This window comes from Urocitellus parryii, chromosome 6 (assembly GCF_045843805.1).
Source record: "Urocitellus parryii isolate mUroPar1 chromosome 6, mUroPar1.hap1, whole genome shotgun sequence".
NCBI classification, from domain to species: domain Eukaryota; kingdom Metazoa; phylum Chordata; class Mammalia; order Rodentia; family Sciuridae; genus Urocitellus; species Urocitellus parryii.
In genome coordinates this window covers 170,820,242-170,837,842 of record NC_135536.1, presented here as the reverse complement: position 1 = coordinate 170,837,842, position 17,601 = coordinate 170,820,242, and the positions used below count along the sequence as shown (strand labels likewise).

Here is a 17,601-nt window from a genome sequence, read left to right as displayed (position 1 = left end):
AAATGAAGAAATGCAGGCAGCTGCTGGGCACAATAGGACACGCCTGTATATCCCAGACACCCAGGAGGCTGAGGTGGAAGACTGCTTGAGTTCAGGAGTTCAAGGCCAATGTGGGCAACATAGTGAGACTCAGTTTTTTAAAAACTTGCAGACAGAAAACAATTTGTAGAATTTGAAGGTCATGGGTTGGGTTGTAGCTTAGTGGTAGAGCGCTTGCCTAGCACAGGTGAGACACTGGGTTCCATCCAAAAAAAAAAAAAAAAAGGAGATTAAATTCTCTCTCTCTCTCTCTCTCTCTCTCTCTCTTGGTACTGGGGATTGAATCTGAGGTGCTTAACCACTGAGCCACGTACTCAGTTCTTTTTTTAAATTTTTTTTAGAGACAGGGTATTGCTGAATTGCTAAGTGCCTCCCTAAATTGCTGAAACTGGCTTTGAACTTGAGGTCCTCCTGCCTCAGCCTCCCAAGCCACCAGGATTACACTTAAAAAAAAAGAATTTGAAGGTCATAAGGTAAGGGATGATATTCAAGATATTTAACTATCAATACATTAGCAAAGCTCAATCAAAAATTATTACAGGTATTAACAAAGAAAATGAGTACTTATATTGATAATATTAAATACTGAGATATATATATATATATGTATATGCATTGGAGTGTGTGTGTGTATGAGTATATATATACTCATACACACACACACACACATATATAATCAAAGAAGTAAAACTTTCTAGTCCTAACCTAAGTTTGATTTGGAATTTAAGATATATTTTATTAAAAAAAAAAAAAAAGAGCCAGGCGTGATGGTGCACGCCTATAATCCTATGGCTTGGGAGGCTGAGGCAGGAGGATTGCGAGTTCAAAGCCAACCTCAGCAACAGTGAGGTGCTAAGCAACTAAGTGACATTCTGTCTCTAAATAAAATACATGGGGATGTGGCTCAGTGGATGAGTGCCCCTGAGGTCAATCCCCAGTACCCCCCCCCCCAAAAAAAAAGATTGTTTTCTGGCTTTACGTACTAAAAACAAATAGACAAACAAAAACCCCCAAACTCCAAAACAATGACCAAGTCAGAAATGAGAACCTCTCTAGCACCCAAATTTTGGTTCTTAAATACCAGTTTTCTGCAAAAAGGAGCCATATCTACTTAAATGAGCGTTGAATTCCATGTCCAGGGCAGAAAATGTACAAAATGAACCTGAAAAATCTTGCTATACTAGAAACTAAAAAAACCCCAACAACAGCTATATAATATTACCGTAGGAGCCAACCTACAATTTGCACATCAAAACATCAAAAAGAATAGTAACTTCAATGAACTGAAAGACATCAAAATGTTCATGAATTCATAATGATATGCACAACAACAAAATGCTTTGATCAACTTCAGAGGATGCCAAGAATTACCTCATTATTTTGAATGCTGATAAATAAAGGCAAACAAGCACTTAATCATGCTTTTCCTGTATGAACCATATCGCAGAGTAGCTGATGGGGAAATGTTATTCTTTAAAGAACATTTCCAGCTAATAAACACATAAAGGATGATAGTATGAAATTCCCAAACTACAAATACTAGAAATAAAATGAAATAAAGATTTTACACCAGCTCTAATAGAACTTTCCATAATGATGAAAATGGTCTATATTTGCATTTTTCTGTACAGAAGCCACTGTAGTAGCAGCTATTGAACTACTGAAATGTGGCTAGTATGACTGAGGACCTGAATTTAAAATTTTATTTAATCTTATTTAATTTAAATTTAGATAACCACATGAAAATTGCTATTATATCCAACAGTGCAATTCTAGAACACAGTTACCTTTGTCTGAGGAAATCATTAGGTGAATGATAGGTAGGAAAGTTTATAATGGATGGATCAGAATGACTACCTCCATACTTACTAATCTATCTTAAAATTACAAAAGAGATGGAAACTGATGTCTTTTGATGCAAAACAATAGGAAGTAAAAATAACACCCATGAAGTATCTCTATTTTTTTTTCCTTTTCTACCTTCTCTCTTTTTCTTTCTTTCTCCTTTCTGGTACTGGAGGTTGAATGTAGGGGTGCTGTATCACTGAGCTATATTCCCAGCACCCACTCCCCACCCCACTCCACCCCCACCGCCTTTTTTTTTAGACAGGGTCTTGCTAAGTTGCTGAGGCTGGCCTCAAACTTTTGATTGTCTTCCCTTAGCCTCCCAAGTGCTGGAATTATAGGTATGTAGCACTGTTCCTGGCTCCATGAAGTATTCTTGCCAAAAAGAAAATCAAACTTGATAGGCTTCTAGATGTAATTATTAATATAGAAAATATAGAAAACAGAGGAACACAGTAACACCATAGCAGAAAAAATCAGCAAAATCTAAAAGTGGTAAACTCCTTACAACAAACAATAGGATTTATTTACCAAATAATTGTAAGGGAAAAGATGAAAGGCATGGAAAATATGGATCAGAGACCTAAATCAAAACCTTCAATCAAAATCGAAGACAGATCAATCAAAATCGAAGTGTGGACCTTGTTTGAAACCAATTGTGTCTTAGTCTGGGTTCTCCAGAAAGTATTATTCAATACAAAGGCTATAGGTAAAGACTTTATTGAAATTGTGATCTCAGAGAACAGGAGTGAGGGATTGTGAGTACAACAGGGAGACAAGGAAAGTCAACACAGAGAAGCATGATGACACAGACCACCACTAAGGGTGATTCCTAATCCCAAAGGACTTTCTTAAAAGATGCTTAGATGCTTATACTGCTTCTCAGAGTATTGGTCTGGAAATGAAAGGGGGAAACATTTAGAAGGTATTTCATCCCCCATTTGTCAAAGTGTTAAGTGGGGCTGGGGAAGTCACTCAGTGGTACAGTGTGTTCTTAGCATGAGCAAGACCCTGGCTTTAATCCCTAACACCAAAACAAACCAAAAAAAAAAAAAAAGAAAGAAAGAAAAAGAAAAGAAAAGAAAAAGAGAGAGTTCTTATCTTTTAGAAATTCATACAGAAGTACTTACACATGAATGATATGAAGTCTAGACTTTTCTCCATATAATCTAGTTGGTAGAGGAGAGTGGATAAAGTCATACTTGAAACAAGATGGGCTGTGTTATGTCCTGGTTTAAATATATCCACTAACTTTTGACATCCCTTTTTTAATATTTATTTTTTAGCTTTAGTTGGATATCTTTAATTAATTAATTTAATTACATATCTTTAGTTCATTAATTTATTTTTATGTGGTGCTGAGGATCAAACCCAGGGCCTCACCCATGTGAGTGCTCTACTGCTGAGTTACAACCCCAGCTCCCCTCCTCTTTTTTTTCCCCCAAAAGTGGGATATAATTTCCCTCCCCTTAGATGCAGTGGGACTTAGTGATTCATTTATTACTTTTAAAAAAAAAAATTGTAGTTGTAGATAGACAGAATGCCTTTATTTTATTTGTTAATTTTTATATGGTACTGAGGATCAAACCCAGTGCCTCACACTTTGCCACTGAGCTACAGCCCCAGCCCTAGTGATTCATTTCTAATGGATACCATGTCATGGAAGTGGTCTTTGTGTCTCCCATGTCTAGGTCATAGAAGGTTTGGCAATGTCTACCTTCCTCTGTCAGATTTGCTTTGGGGGAAGGATATTCCACAACTCAGTGGAGAGGTTTATGTGGCAAGAAACTGAAACCTCCTGCCAATAACTCACGAGCCACGGGTGTGAGCCACCTAGAAACAGATTCTTTACCCTCACTTCAGGCTTCAGATGACTGCAGCAGGACATGACTGCAGGCCACTTGACGGCAGCCTCATGAGACATCCTAGGCCAGAACCATCCAGCTAAGCACTCTTGCCAGAAGACCCGCAGAAACTATGTGAGATGGAAAAAGGTTTATTACTGTTTGGATTTGCTAAAACAAGTTAATTGTTGAAGCTGAGTGATGAGTTCATTGTACTCTTCTATTTTTGTATGTGTTGGACATTTTCTAAGATAAAAATTAAATACTGGGTTGCTATATTGCATTATTATGTAAGTAATTTCCAGGTGGTTTAAATTTTAAAATGACTAGTAAATTATTATCTGGGTTACCTCAAGACAGAAAAGTAATTCTTAAATGAGAGACTAAAAACAGGCCATAAGCCAGGCACAGTGGCACATACCTGTAACCCTAGCTATTTGGGAGGCTAAGGCAGGAGGATCACAAATTTAAGGCCAGCCTAGGCAACTTTGTGAGATTCTGTCTCAAAATAAAATAAAAAGGCTAGAGATGTAGTTCAGTGGTAGAGTGCTTTCCTAGCATGCACAAGGTCCTGGGATCAATCTCAAAGTACAGCAAAAAAACAAAAAACAACAAATAAACAAAAAAACCCAAGAAGACATAGATAAATTATCTTTTTAAAAGGACTATTTATTCCTTAATACCATAAATAAAGTGATAAGATATACCTCAATCTGGAAAATTATATTGGTTACCCATATAATGAAGAAAGGATTAGTATCTGAATATATAAGAAACTCCTGTAAATCAATAAGGAAAAAATAAACCCTTAGAATATGGGCCAAGGATATAAATATACAATTCACAGAAGGGATATCCAAATGGCCAGTAAACAAATAAAAGATTAATCAACCAGAAGCTGGGTATGGTAGTATGTATCTATAGTCCCAGCTACTCAAGAGGGTGAGGCAGGAGGATTCCTTAAGCTCAGGAGTTTGGGTTCAGACTGGGTAACATAGTGTGACCCTGTATCTTTTTTAAAAATTTGGTCAATCAGGATCCTAATCTCTGTGTTGACCCCCATAGTAATTAACCTCCTCTGCTTAGTAGCCTCCAACAATAACTAACTGGAGTTAGTATATAAATATAGTCAGCCATATCTGTAGGTTCTACATTTACAGAATGAACCAACTGCAACAGATCAAATATATCTATAGGCTGGAATATAGCTCAGTGATAGAGTACTAGCCTGACATGTATGAGGCCCTGGGATGCATGGCAAAAAACAAAAACAAAAAAAACAAAAAACATCTGCACTGAACATGCACAGACATTTTTCTTGTCATCATTCCCTAAACAATAGAAAATAACAACTATTTGCATAGCATTTACATTATATTAGGTATTATGAGTGATCTAGAGAAGATTTAAAGTATTCGGGGAGGATACGCATGGGTCATATGCAAATACTATCTATACTTATTGGTTTAATTTTCAAATCAAAGACTTATTTAATTTCATTTTTGGGTACTGGGGATTGAACTTAGGGGTACTCAACCACTGAGCCACATCCTCAGCCTTATTTTGTATTTTAATTAGGGACAGGGTCTCACTGAGTTGCTTAGTGCCTCGTTTTTGCTGAGGCTGGCTTTGAACTTGTGATCCTCCTGCCTCAGCCTCAGGAGCTGCTGGGATTCCAAGCTTGCACCACTGCGCCAGGAGGGTCAAAGACTTTTGTTCATTCATATATTTCATAGGAAAAGGAAGGTAGCAAACAGGTCAGGGTTGTATAAAAAGATCCAGGTTTGTACACATCGCTCCATGTCTCCACACCCAGCCCCTTTTGCCCCTGCAGTGCTGGGGATTGAACCCCAGGGCCATGGACTCTAGGCAAGTACTATACCCTGAATTACACCTCTGTCCTCATTTGCACTCTTGGTATTTGTAGGAGCCAGCACAGGTGCAGGAGCTCCAGTGGCACGGGAGCAATTTGGGGTCGATTTTCAAATAAGGTCAGGCTGGGGGTTCAAAACAAGAGGCAATTGGACTGTAGAAGGCATGTCCTATAACATTTTCTTTTTAAATTAATTTTTTTAGTTGTAGATGGTCGCAATACCTTTATTTTTTAAATACTTATTTTTTTTTAGATGGACACAATATCTTTATTTTATTTTTATGTGGTGCTGAGGATGGAACCCAGTGCCTCACACATGACAGGCAAGTGCTCTACCACTGAGCCACAACCCCAGCCCATCTATAATACTTTGATATCAAAGATATGAGCATACTACAAGTACTCTAGCCCCTTTTCACCCACACCATTTCCTAGACTTATCCTATATTGACTTCCTGCCCTACCTTCCCTGTCTCAACTTTTTACTTTTTCACCTTCTTCCTTCAATCTCATCTCACTTTACTCTGAATCCTTGCCATAGGACCTTCTTACAGGGAACCTAAACTAACATAAAATTGTTCAAGCTTCCATGCCAGCATCTGACTGATAAATCTGTGAGAACTTTCCACATTTAAAAAAAAACAAAAAAACTAGTTTCCCTTGAAATGCATATGAAAGACAGGGCTCCATGGTAGGGGTGGTGGGTAAAGCAGACCAGGTCACAGGCACAGACTTCAAAGCTGTCCAAACCAGGCACTATGGCTCACAGATCGCCTGCAAGTCTGCTTTTTTTTTTTGTCCTCTTTGAACCTTGTCCACAATCAATGTCCTTGGCTCTGGCTTGCTCAGGTTCATAGCTAAACACCCTTGTTCCTTGAGACATTTTTGATACACTGATCTGGTTTCTGCCTGTTTAATCTGGTAAATACTGCAATCTGGGTCGTACCTCTAGTCACTAGTCAGGCTTTGAGTCAGCTCATTCTGCACTCAAGGTTACCTGCAACCCTCCCCCACTTTGGGGCTCTTGTCACAGTGAAGGCAAAAACCACTTTGCCATAACAAAGGCTGCATCGCTGCCAGTAGCTTCTCAGATAATAGGAATTGGTGCCAGTGGCTCTGGCAGCAACTTGAGATGGGGACCGCTGTATAGACATCAGAGACTTTCACAACCCCAGGAGCAGATTGCTCCCCCACCTTTTTTTTTTTTTTTCCAATACTGAAGATTGAACCCAGGGGTATCTGCCACTGAGTTACATCCCTAGTTGTTTGTATTTTTAACTTTGAGACAGGGTCTTGCTGAATTGCCTAGGCTAGGCTTGAATTTGTCATCATTCTGCTTCAGGTTCCCTAGTCGCTGGGATTACAGGCAGGGGCCACTGTGCTTGGGTCTTAGGCTACCATTAGAAACAGTGGCACCAGGACTATGGGCTTTATGGGAGTCATCTTGGAGAGGGGGTGTCCTTTCAGTGAGCCAAAGAAAGAAATGAGGGAATGAACACCTCCCACGGGGTTGCTATATTGTCTCAATGGTAATTGGGGCATGGGTAGGGGGACTTCCAAATTCTTGGTGCCTGTATTAGTTCTCTTTTCACTGTGAGACATCAAAATTTAGTGTTATACAGAAATAATAGTAGTTTGTTATTGTTGCAGTTTCTGTGGGTCAAGAACTCACAGACAGCTTGGCTGGGTGATTTTGGCTCAGGGTCTTTCATGATGTTGCCATCAAGATGTGGGTCAAGGCTGCACTCATCTGAAGGCTTGACTGGGGCTGGAGGACCTACTTCCAAGTTGGCTGGCACACTTGTGTGGCAAGTTGTTTCTGACTTTTGGTGTGTGTGTGTGTGTGGGGGGGTCCTCAGTTCCTTCCCACCTGAGTCTTTTCCAGACTATGTTGAGTGTCCTCATGTCATGGTGGCCCATTTCCCCCAAAGAAAGTGATGGGGAAGAGAAAGAGAAGTAGAAGTTATTCTTTGTAGGACCTTATTTCAGAGGTCACACAGCAGAATGCCACCACATTGTATTTGTTAGAGTGAGTTACTAAGTCTGACATGTATTATAGGGGAGAGGAATTAAACTTCAACTTTTAAAGGGAGCATCAGATAATTTGTCAATAATTTTTAAAAAGTACCTCAATGCTTTAAGTGCAATAAGTAACTATCATTTGGATTTTGAGATCTTTTTCCAGCTTCTATTTCTAACCAACTTGTTCTATTTTTCTATTTTCTTCTTATATAATCAATAAGATAGGAACCGTCAGGTTAGAGGTGTAGCTTAGCAGAAGAGCACTTGACTACCATGCATGAGGTCCTGATTTCAATATCCAACACTGCAAACAAACAAGCAAACAAAGGAAATAAAATAGGAACCATCAATTGGAGATTTACAGTCACATACCACATATATGATGGTGTTCCCATAAGATTATATCACCTACTGATATTGTAGCTATTTTAATTAGTGTAAGTGCACACTGTGATGTTTGCACAATTAAAAAAACATTGGCTAACCATGTATTTCTCAGAAGGTATCCTCATCGTTAACAAGCACGTTGTTAACAAGCATGTCTGTAGTATGGTCAATTCCTATTTCTTTAATTAATATTAGAACACTTAACTGTGTTTCTTAGGAAGAATTCCAGTGTCTTCCTTGAGTCCCTTTTTCTCTACTGAATTATCCAAGAAACCTGGGACTTATTCCATCTCAAGTGGCCAGGTCACCTTGAGAACAAGTCAGTCAAGCCAGGGTTGTATATCTAACTTGTGAAAAGTAAGATCTAGAAGGACCACTGAGATGTGATCTCATGTCTGCATAGAAGGCATCATGGCAATGTAAAATGCATTGTTCAGATCTCCTGCTGTGGGAGCTTAATTGATTGGCAGAATCAGCTGCAGCTCCTCTGATTCTGCCACTGCATTTCTGCTAATGCAGGCTGATTTCTTAGATACAGGACTGCTTTAACTAGCAACTTGGTTCCAGGACTCCCCCATTGGCCTGGGAGAGACTTTCTTGGGCCTGCACCAAGGTCTGAAACTTTGTATGTGCATATGTGGTACTGGGTTTTGAACACAGAGCCTTGCGCATGTTAGGTGAGTGGTCTACTACCAAGTTACATCCTCTGTTCTTTTAAAAATTTTATTTTGAGGGCTGGGGCTAGAACTTAGTGGCAGAGCACTTTCTAACATTTGTGAGGCACAGGGGTTTGATCCTTAGCACCACATTAAAAAAATAATAATAATAAACAAAATAAAGACATTCTGCCATCTATAACTACAATTTTTTTAAAAAATTTTATTTTGAAATAGGTCTTACTAAGTTGCCCAGTCTGGCCTTGAACTTGCAAACCTCCTGACTCAATTTCCTGAGGAGCTGAAATTGCATGTATACACTACTTCCTTCCTTCTCCCTTTCCTCACAGCTGTCAGATTTTTATTCCAGTCTGAGTCCTCCCCTTGCCTTTTCTGGCTTCCTTCCCCTTTATCCTCCACAGACGTTTCCCCTAATGAATCTCCTGCATGTCTAATTCTGTTCTGGCATCCGTTTCTCAGTGGACCTCCCCGGCACACTCAGTGTTGGCACCGGTTCCCGTGGCTTGGGAGAGCAGTCTTTGTCTCTCTTCCCAATTCTGTTCTCAGTGACATGTTGGTAGCTTGACATAGGTCATGGTGGGAATATTTACCCCATAGAAATCAACTAATGCCATGCATGAGGGCTTTTCTGTTCCCAGTGAGCTAGTTGTTAAACATCTATCAGCATACCTCTAGTCTGTACCCAACAGAAATGCTCACCAAGAGACCTACATTAGATTCCCAGACTGTTGATAGGATCATTATTCATAGTATCCCCAAACTGGAAATTGCCTAAGTGTCCACCAGCAGAATAGATCAACAATTCATCATATCATGATGTGATATGATATGTGTCTGTTTCTCGGAGACACAGAAAGAGAATGAGCATGCCTCGAACCTGGGTTTTTTTTTTTTAAGAGAGAGTGAGAGAGGAGAGAGAGAGAGAGAGAGAGAGAATTTTTAATATTTATTTTTTAGTTCTCGGCGGACACAACATCTTTGTTGGTATGTGGTGCTGAGGATCGAACCTGGGCCGCACGCATGCCAGGCGAGCGCGCTACCGCTGAGCCACATCTCCAGCCCGAACCTGGGTTTTATTGGGGAGAAGACATTCAAATGAGGCAAGGAGTAGGGTTACAAAAAACAAGTGGGTGTAATCCAACCCCATCGGGTGACGCCCACTCCTAGAGTTGCACCTCTCTTATCCGAGTGGACGAAAAGTTTTGCAATGGGTGCAATACCTGTTCAGTACCTCTTTACTCAGGACCGAAAGGTGTGTACATAGCTCCTGTCCAGAGTGGCTCCCGATGATGGTGTACATATTTTTATATGATAGAATATAACAATGAAAATAAAAACCTACTATATACAACAATATGAAGGAATCTCACAAATATAATGCTGAGTAAAAGAAGCCATACACAAAAGAATCCATACTATAGGATTCCATTTATACAAAGCAAAAACAAACAAAAAACAAACAAAAAAACCCCAAAACTGATAAAAACCAATCAATTGTACAAGAAGTCAAGAGAGTGATTCTCTTGTGGAGGTAGTGAGAGAGAGCAGGGCAGAGGAGTTCTGATAATGTCCTATTTCTTTTTATTTTATTTTATTTTTCAGTTTTTGGCAGACACACCATCTTTATTTTATTTTATGTGGTGCTGAGGATCGAACCCAGCGCCTCACGCCTGCCAGGTGAGCGTGTTACCGCTTGAGCCACATCCCAGCCCATGTCCTATTTCTTGACCTGGGTGTTGCTTCTTTTTTGGGGGTGGGGGAGGGGTGGGGGGAGGTGGGTACCTGGGATTGAATTTAGGGACATTCAATCACTGAGCCACATGCCCAGCCCTATTTTGTTTTGTTTTAATTTTTTAATCTAGTTTGTTATATATCACAGCAGAATGCATTACAATTCATATTACACATATAAAGCATAATTTTTCATATCTCTGGTTGTACACAAAGTATATTCACACCATTCATGTCTTCATATATGTACTTAGGGTAATGATGTCCATCTCATTCCACACTCATTTCTACCCCTATGCTTCATCCCTTCCCCTCTCACCCCTTTGTCCTATCTAGAGTTTGTTTAATCTCCTCATGCTCTCCCTCCCAACCCCACTATGAATCAGCCTCCCTATATCAGAGAAAACATTTGGCATTTGTTGTTTTGGGATTGGCTAACTTCGCTTAGCATTATATTCTCCAACTCCACCCATTTACCTACAAATGTCATGATTTTATTCTCTTTTATTGCTGAGTAATATTCCATGTGTATATATACCACATTTTCTTTATCTATTTATCTACTGAAAGGGCATCTAGGTTGGTTCCACAGTTTAGTTATAGTAAATTGTGCTGCAATAAACATTGATGTGGCTGTATCCCTGTAGTATGCTGTTTTTAAGTCCTTTGTGTATAGACTAAGGAGTGGGATAGCTGGATCAAAAGGTGGTTCCATTCCCAGTTTTCCAAGGAATCTCTATACTGGTTTCCTTATTGGCTGCACCATTTTGCAGTCCCACCAGTAATGTATGAGTGTGACTTTTCCCTCACATCCTTGCCAACACTTACTGTTGTTTGTATTCTTAATAGCTGCCATTCTGACTGGAGTGAGATGAAATCTTAGAGTAGTTTTGATTTGCATTTCTCTAATTGCTAGAGATGTGGGACATTTTTTCATATATTTGTTGACTGATTATATATCACTTTCTGGGAAGGGTCTGTTCAGTTCCTTGGTCCATTTATTGATTGGGTTATTATTATTACTATTATTATTGGTGTTTAGCTCTTTGAGTTCTTTATATATCCTAGAGATTAGTTCTCTATCTGATGTGCAAGTGGTAAAAAATTTGCTCCCAAGCTGTAGGCTCTCTATTTACCTCACTGATTGTTTCTTTTGTTGAGAAGAAGCTTTTTAGTTTGAATCTATCCCATTTATTAATTCTTGATTTTAATTCTTGTGCTATAGGACTCTTATTAAGGAAGTAGGGGCCTAACCCAATATGATGGAGATTTGGGCCCACTTTTTCTTCTATTAGACAAAGGGTCTCTGGTTTAATACCTAGGTCCTTGATCCACTTTGAGTTGAGTTTTGTGCATGGTGAGAGATAGGGGCTTAATTTCATTTTGTTGCGTATGAGTTTCCAGTTTTCCCAGCACCATTTATTGAAGAGGATATCTTTTCTCCAAAGTATGTTTTTGATGCCTTTGCTAATATAAGATAACTGTAATTAAGTGGGTTAGTCTCTGTGTCCTCTAATCTATACCATTAGTCTACCAGCCTATTTTGGTGCCAATACCATGCTGTTTTTGTTACTATTGCTCTGTAGTATAATTTAAGTTCTGGTATAGTGATGCCACCTGCTTTATTCTTCTTGCTAAGGACTACTTTATCTATTCTGGGTCTCTTATTTTTCCAGATGAATTTCATGACTGCTTTTTCTATTTCTATGAGGAATGCCATTGGGATTTTGATTGGAATTGCATTAAATCTGTATAATGCTTTTGGTAGTATAATCATTCCGACAATATTAATTCTGCCTATCCAAGAACATGGGAGATCTTTCCATCTTCTAAGGTCTTCTTTAATTTCTTTCTTTAGCATTCTGTAGTTTTCATTGTAAAGTAGTTGTAGTTTTCACCTCTTTTGTTGTTAGGTTGCTTTCCAAGTATTTTATTTTATTTGGAGGCTATTATAAATGGGGTAGTTTTCCTAGTTTCCCTTTCAGAGGATTTGTCACTGATATACAAAGGAATGCCTTTGATTTATGGGTGTTGATTTTGTATCATGCTACTTTGCTGAATTCATTTACTAGTTCTAGAAGTTTTCTGGTAGAATTTTTTTTTTGTCTTCTAGGTATACAATCATATCATCACAAATAGTGTAATTTGAGTTCTTCTTTTTCCTATCTATAGCCCTTTAATTTCTTTCATCTGTCTAATTGCTAGAGTTTCAAGAACTATGTTAAATAGAAGTGGCAAAAGAGGGCATCCCTATCTTGTTCCAGTTTTTAGAGGGAATGCTTTCAATTTTTCTCCATTTAGAATGATGTTGGCCTGGGGCTTAGCATAGATAGCTTTTACAATGTTGAGATATGCTCCTGCTATTCCTAGTTTTTTTCTAGTGTTTTGAACATGAAGGTGTGCTGTATTTTGTCGATCCCTGCCCTATTTTGTATTTTGATTTAGAGACAGGGTCTCACTGGGTTACTTAGTGCCTTGCTTTTGCTGAGGCTGGCTTTGAACTTGCAATTGTCCTGCACAGCCTCCTTAGCCACTAGGATTATAGTATGTGCCACCATGAATGGCTAGTGCGGTTCCTTTGGTTGTGTTTACTTCATGAATATTCATTAGGCTGTATATGTATGGCGTTTGTGCGCGCATGCTTTTGGTACTGGGGGCTGACTATGTTTCCCTGGTACATGTCAGGCAAGCACTCTATCACTGAGCTCTTTTGTAAAGTATACTATATGTTTATCTGTGATTATGAGAAACTCTGGGTGGCAGGTAATCCAAAAGAATGGCTTCAGTTTGGGGGCTTTTAATTTTTAGTCCTTCTACATGACCATATTTAGCAAGGCCATTTACTTTGTAAGAATATTACTGTTTTCATAGTGTCTTATCTATATACAGGAAAACATTTTGTTCTCTATTGTAGAAATTTGTAGAAGGAGGCAGGAGTCCAGTTCATCCAATTGAAATTTCAATTCCTCCTACTCTAAATTGATGAACTCAGTGCTTAGTTGTTTCCCTTGAGCTGATAAAAAGGCCATTTCCTGTACTTGTGGGATTATCTATGGAGGCCACTGGGAGCTCCGCCAACAGCTCAGGGGCTAACCCTGTGTTGTCAGATCAAGGACTCCTAAAATCTCCACCTTATATGCTGCAACGGGGATGGGGGGGGGAAGAGAGAGGGCAGGGGGTTAGCAATGATGGTGGAATGTGATGGACATCATTATCCAAAGTACATGTATGAAGACACAAATTGGTGTGAACATACTTTATATACAACCAGAGGTGTGAAAAATTTTGCTCTATATATGTGTAACATGAATTGTAATGCATTCCGCTGTCATTTATTTTAAAAAATCAATTTAAAAAAATCCTGCAAAGGACAAGATGGGATCTTTCTCTTGCAGGGAGCTTCATTTCTACCTAGAACCCTCCCAGTGGTGTTTGTTGCAAACTTTCAGGATCAACCTCTTTCACAGGCAACATAATATCTAACCTGCTGGGTGAGATCCTGACATCAGTAATCAGAGATTTAGGGGCTAGGGTTGTGGCTCAGCGGTAGAGTGCTGGCCTGGAGTGTGCGAGACCCTGGGTTCCATCCTCAGTACCACATAAAAATAAATAAGTGAAATAAAGGTATTGTGTCCAATTACAACTAAAAACCCCAAATATTTAAAAAAAAATAATCAGAGATTTGGATGGTTTCATGTAGACTAAAGTATAAGGAGACCATTGGGCATACTAAAACATGTTGATGTTTCAGAGAGTACAGAATGAGATCTGGCGCTATCTGGGGGAGGTCAGATGGCCAGATAGATCTTATGGAGGTAGTGTTCAATCTTTGTTACATAGTAGGTGTTAAATGTAGATGCACACAAAAATATACTACTGGTACTTCCCCCAACTTTTCTTTCTTTATTTTTATGTGGTGCTGAGGATCGAACCCAGGGCCTTGCATGTGCTAGGCAAATGCTCTACCACTGAACCACAACCCCAGCCCCCCAACTTTTCTTTACTTTTTTTTTTTTTTTTTGCACAGGTGTGTGGTGCTAGGGATTGAACCAAGGGTCTTGTGCATGGTAAGCAAATGCTCTACACTGAGTTCTAAACCCAGCCCTACTGGATCTTTGTTACAGCTGTGAGTGTTATCTGCTAAATGAAAATGAGATGTGTTCAAAATCCTGCTCCCTTACTTCAAGGTAGTTTCAACTCTTTGGTACAATTGATGCTCCAGGGCTCTTCATTGTGATCTGAAGCTTACCTTCAGACAAGATCACATCCTTGCTCAGCTCCCTTTCCTGATTTTTCTTCCTTCACTGTTTCTTCTGAGAGAACTACTGTGCTAATACATTATGTACTAAAATTCTGCTTCAGGCTCTGCTTCTAGGGAAACTGTCTTGGTCCATTTTCTAATGCTATAACAAAATACCTAAGAACTGAAAATTGATAAGGAAAGAGGTTTATTTTGTTTCATGGTTCTGGAGACTGGGAAGTCCAAGAGTGTGGTACCAGAAAGAACCTCATGCTGTTTCAACTCAGGGTGGAAAGCAGAAGGACAAGTGAGAGTGTCCAGAAGAGATCAAAAGAAAAGCAAGAAAACTGAACCCACTATAACGATCTACTGTCCTAGTGAATAATCCAATCATGGGAGAAACAACAAAGGCATTAATATATTCCTATGCACTCTGCCCCCAAGACCCAAACATCTTCTGCCAGGCTCCTCTTCCCAACACTGCCTCACAGGGAAACAAGCTTCATAGGGATACAGTATGTTCAAATCATAGCATTGTCCCAGGTCATTGCATGAGTAAAAGCCAACAATTATAAAATCCATCCATGTACATGATCACAACACAAGCAAAGATACAGAAAGTAATGATATGAAATTAGAGAGACATTGCAGCAGATATAACCTGCAAACCAGAATGGCAGTGCTGGGGCCCAGGCCAAACAATAGATCTGCAGGAGTGGGCAGGATGTGTGGGTGGAGTTGGGGGTGAGGCTTTGTTGAAGTTGAGCTATGCCAGGCTTGAAGAGGATGCTGAATGAGGAAGGTCAGGATGTACAGTACATCCTAGAATCTAAGAATCTGTGCTCTGAGGCAAAACTGAGAGTTTCCCTCGGTTAATAAGGGGTTTTCTTTGATTTCCAGGGACTCCCAGGTGCCTAACTCTTAAGTAGCTGCCCTAGGACTATGCTTCACAGCACAAAGATTACGTGAGACAATGTTCTGGTTATTTGTTGCTGAGTAACAAGACTCTTTTAAAACCAGAGGCTTAAAACCGAAATGACTTTATCATTTCTTGGGATTTTGGATAAGGCATGGTAGGAAAGACTCATCTCTGTTCTAGATAATGTGGAACAGCTCAAATAGCTCCAACAACCCAGATGACCTAGTCACTTGATGACTGATTCCCTCAAATAGGAGGGTAAACCAGGTTCACAGGTCTGGGGTCTCTCCCTTTCCATGTCGTTTCCATGTTTGGTTTTTTCCCCCACAGGTGGGAGAGGGAGAGCATCTTGGTATTACCAAGAGTTCAAATTCAGGTCTTTTTTAAAGCTCAGAGCTGGAGCTGACACATTTGTCACTTCCACCACACTCTTCTGTTGGTTAAATGGAGTTAGGCTCAGTTTAGATTCCAGGGTTGAGGCCCATACAAGATGGTTATACTGATGGGAGCTGTGTTTTCTCATGGGGCACTTAAGATAACAAGAAGGGCTCTGGGGTTCACTTATGCAAGTTAAGGGTCTCCTGATTCTTAATTCTAGGCTGCCTTCTCTTTAGATAATATGGTTAGAAAGCAAATAGTGGGGTGAAAGGTAACCCCTGAACTTCTCCCACAGAGTTAGAGGTGGGTAGTCTGGTCTACCACTGAATCATCAGGTTATCAAGGAGACCTGGAGGTGTCTTCAGTCTTGTTAGGCATGTATTTATATGCCAGGTTCTTTTATTTTTATTCTTTTTTGGTACAAGGATTCCAAGGGTGCTCAACCACTGAGTGCCATCCTCACACCTCCGTTTATTTTTTATTTTGAGACAGGGACTTCGTTAAGTTGCCGAGGCTGTATATGCCAGGTTCTCAACCCACGTGTTATTTCATTATCCCTATTTTTATTGGTACATTTTAAATATACATAATAGTGGGATTCACTGCTACATATTCATTCGTACATGCACATAACATAATTTGATCAACTTCATTATTCTAGAGACTATTTTAGAGACTATTCTAGAAACTCGAATGCAGTACTCCCTCTTCTACAGGATTGCACCTAACACCAACACCATAATACAGCCTTCGAGGTCCTTTTCGCCTGGCGCAGGGGTCGGGGCAGAGCGCTGATGGGCCCCGGGCATTCAAGAGGATAATACTCCAGGCGGCCGGCGCGGCTACATAGTCCACCACTAGGGACTTTGTAGCTCTTACCCCCCCCCCCCCCCCCCCGCCGCCGCAGCCACCACCCGGTGAGAAGGGCGGAAAAGTAGAGCGCTGGGGCCACTCGGTTGGGAAGTGAGGATCTCGCGCCTCCAACCCTGGGGTGGACGTAGACCTGCGTTTCGCTCTAGGACCTACAGCGCTCGCTCCAGGACCTCCGCTTGCGCACCCCGCCCACGCACGCACGCACGCACATTAGCCCCGCCTACAGCGCGGCTCTGGTCCCTCCCTTTGGATTGGCCGCCCGAGCCACCGTCCGCACAGCCCCGCCCCGCAGGGCCAGGCGAAGCGGAGCCGGCCGTGCGGTGTGTGAGTGTATGTGTTCGCGGGGCGCCGTCTCAGCCCCGGGAAGATGGTGGCGGCCGCGGCGGCGACTGAGGCGAGGCTGAGGAGGAAGACGGCGGCGACGACAGCGCCTTCTGGCTGGAAGGGCGGGCGGCATTGGGACTGGGACGTGACCGGGGCTGGGAGGCCGGGACCGGGGGCCAGGCTGCGTCTCCCTGGGCTGCTGTCGCCGTCACTACCGCCGCTGCTGCTGCTGCTGGTGCTCCCGCCTCTACTGCTGCTGCTACTGCTGCCCTGGGAGGCCGAGGCCGCAGCGGCGGCCGCGGCAGTGTCGGGCTCAGCCGCAGCAGAGGCCAAGGAATGTGACCGGCCCTGTGTCAACGGCGGCCGCTGCAACCCTGGCACTGGCCAGTGCGTCTGTCCCACCGGCTGGGTGGGCGAGCAATGCCAGCACTGCGGGGGCCGCTTCAGGT

General features: G+C 41.1%; 1 protein-coding gene across 2 annotated transcripts in view; it reads left to right on the top strand.

Moving 5' to 3' along the window:
* The first annotated feature begins 17,134 nt into the window (after positions 1–17,134).
* The window catches only part of LOC113197436 (attractin), a 155,394-nt gene continuing 154,927 nt past the window's right edge, over positions 17,135–17,601 (top strand). For both annotated transcript variants that reach the window (XM_077799381.1, XM_077799382.1), the window contains exon 1: positions 17,135–17,599. In XM_077799381.1, coding sequence (XP_077655507.1) covers positions 17,196–17,599 — 404 coding nt within the window. In that variant the 5' untranslated portion in view covers positions 17,135–17,195. The remainder of the gene's footprint in view (positions 17,600–17,601) is intronic.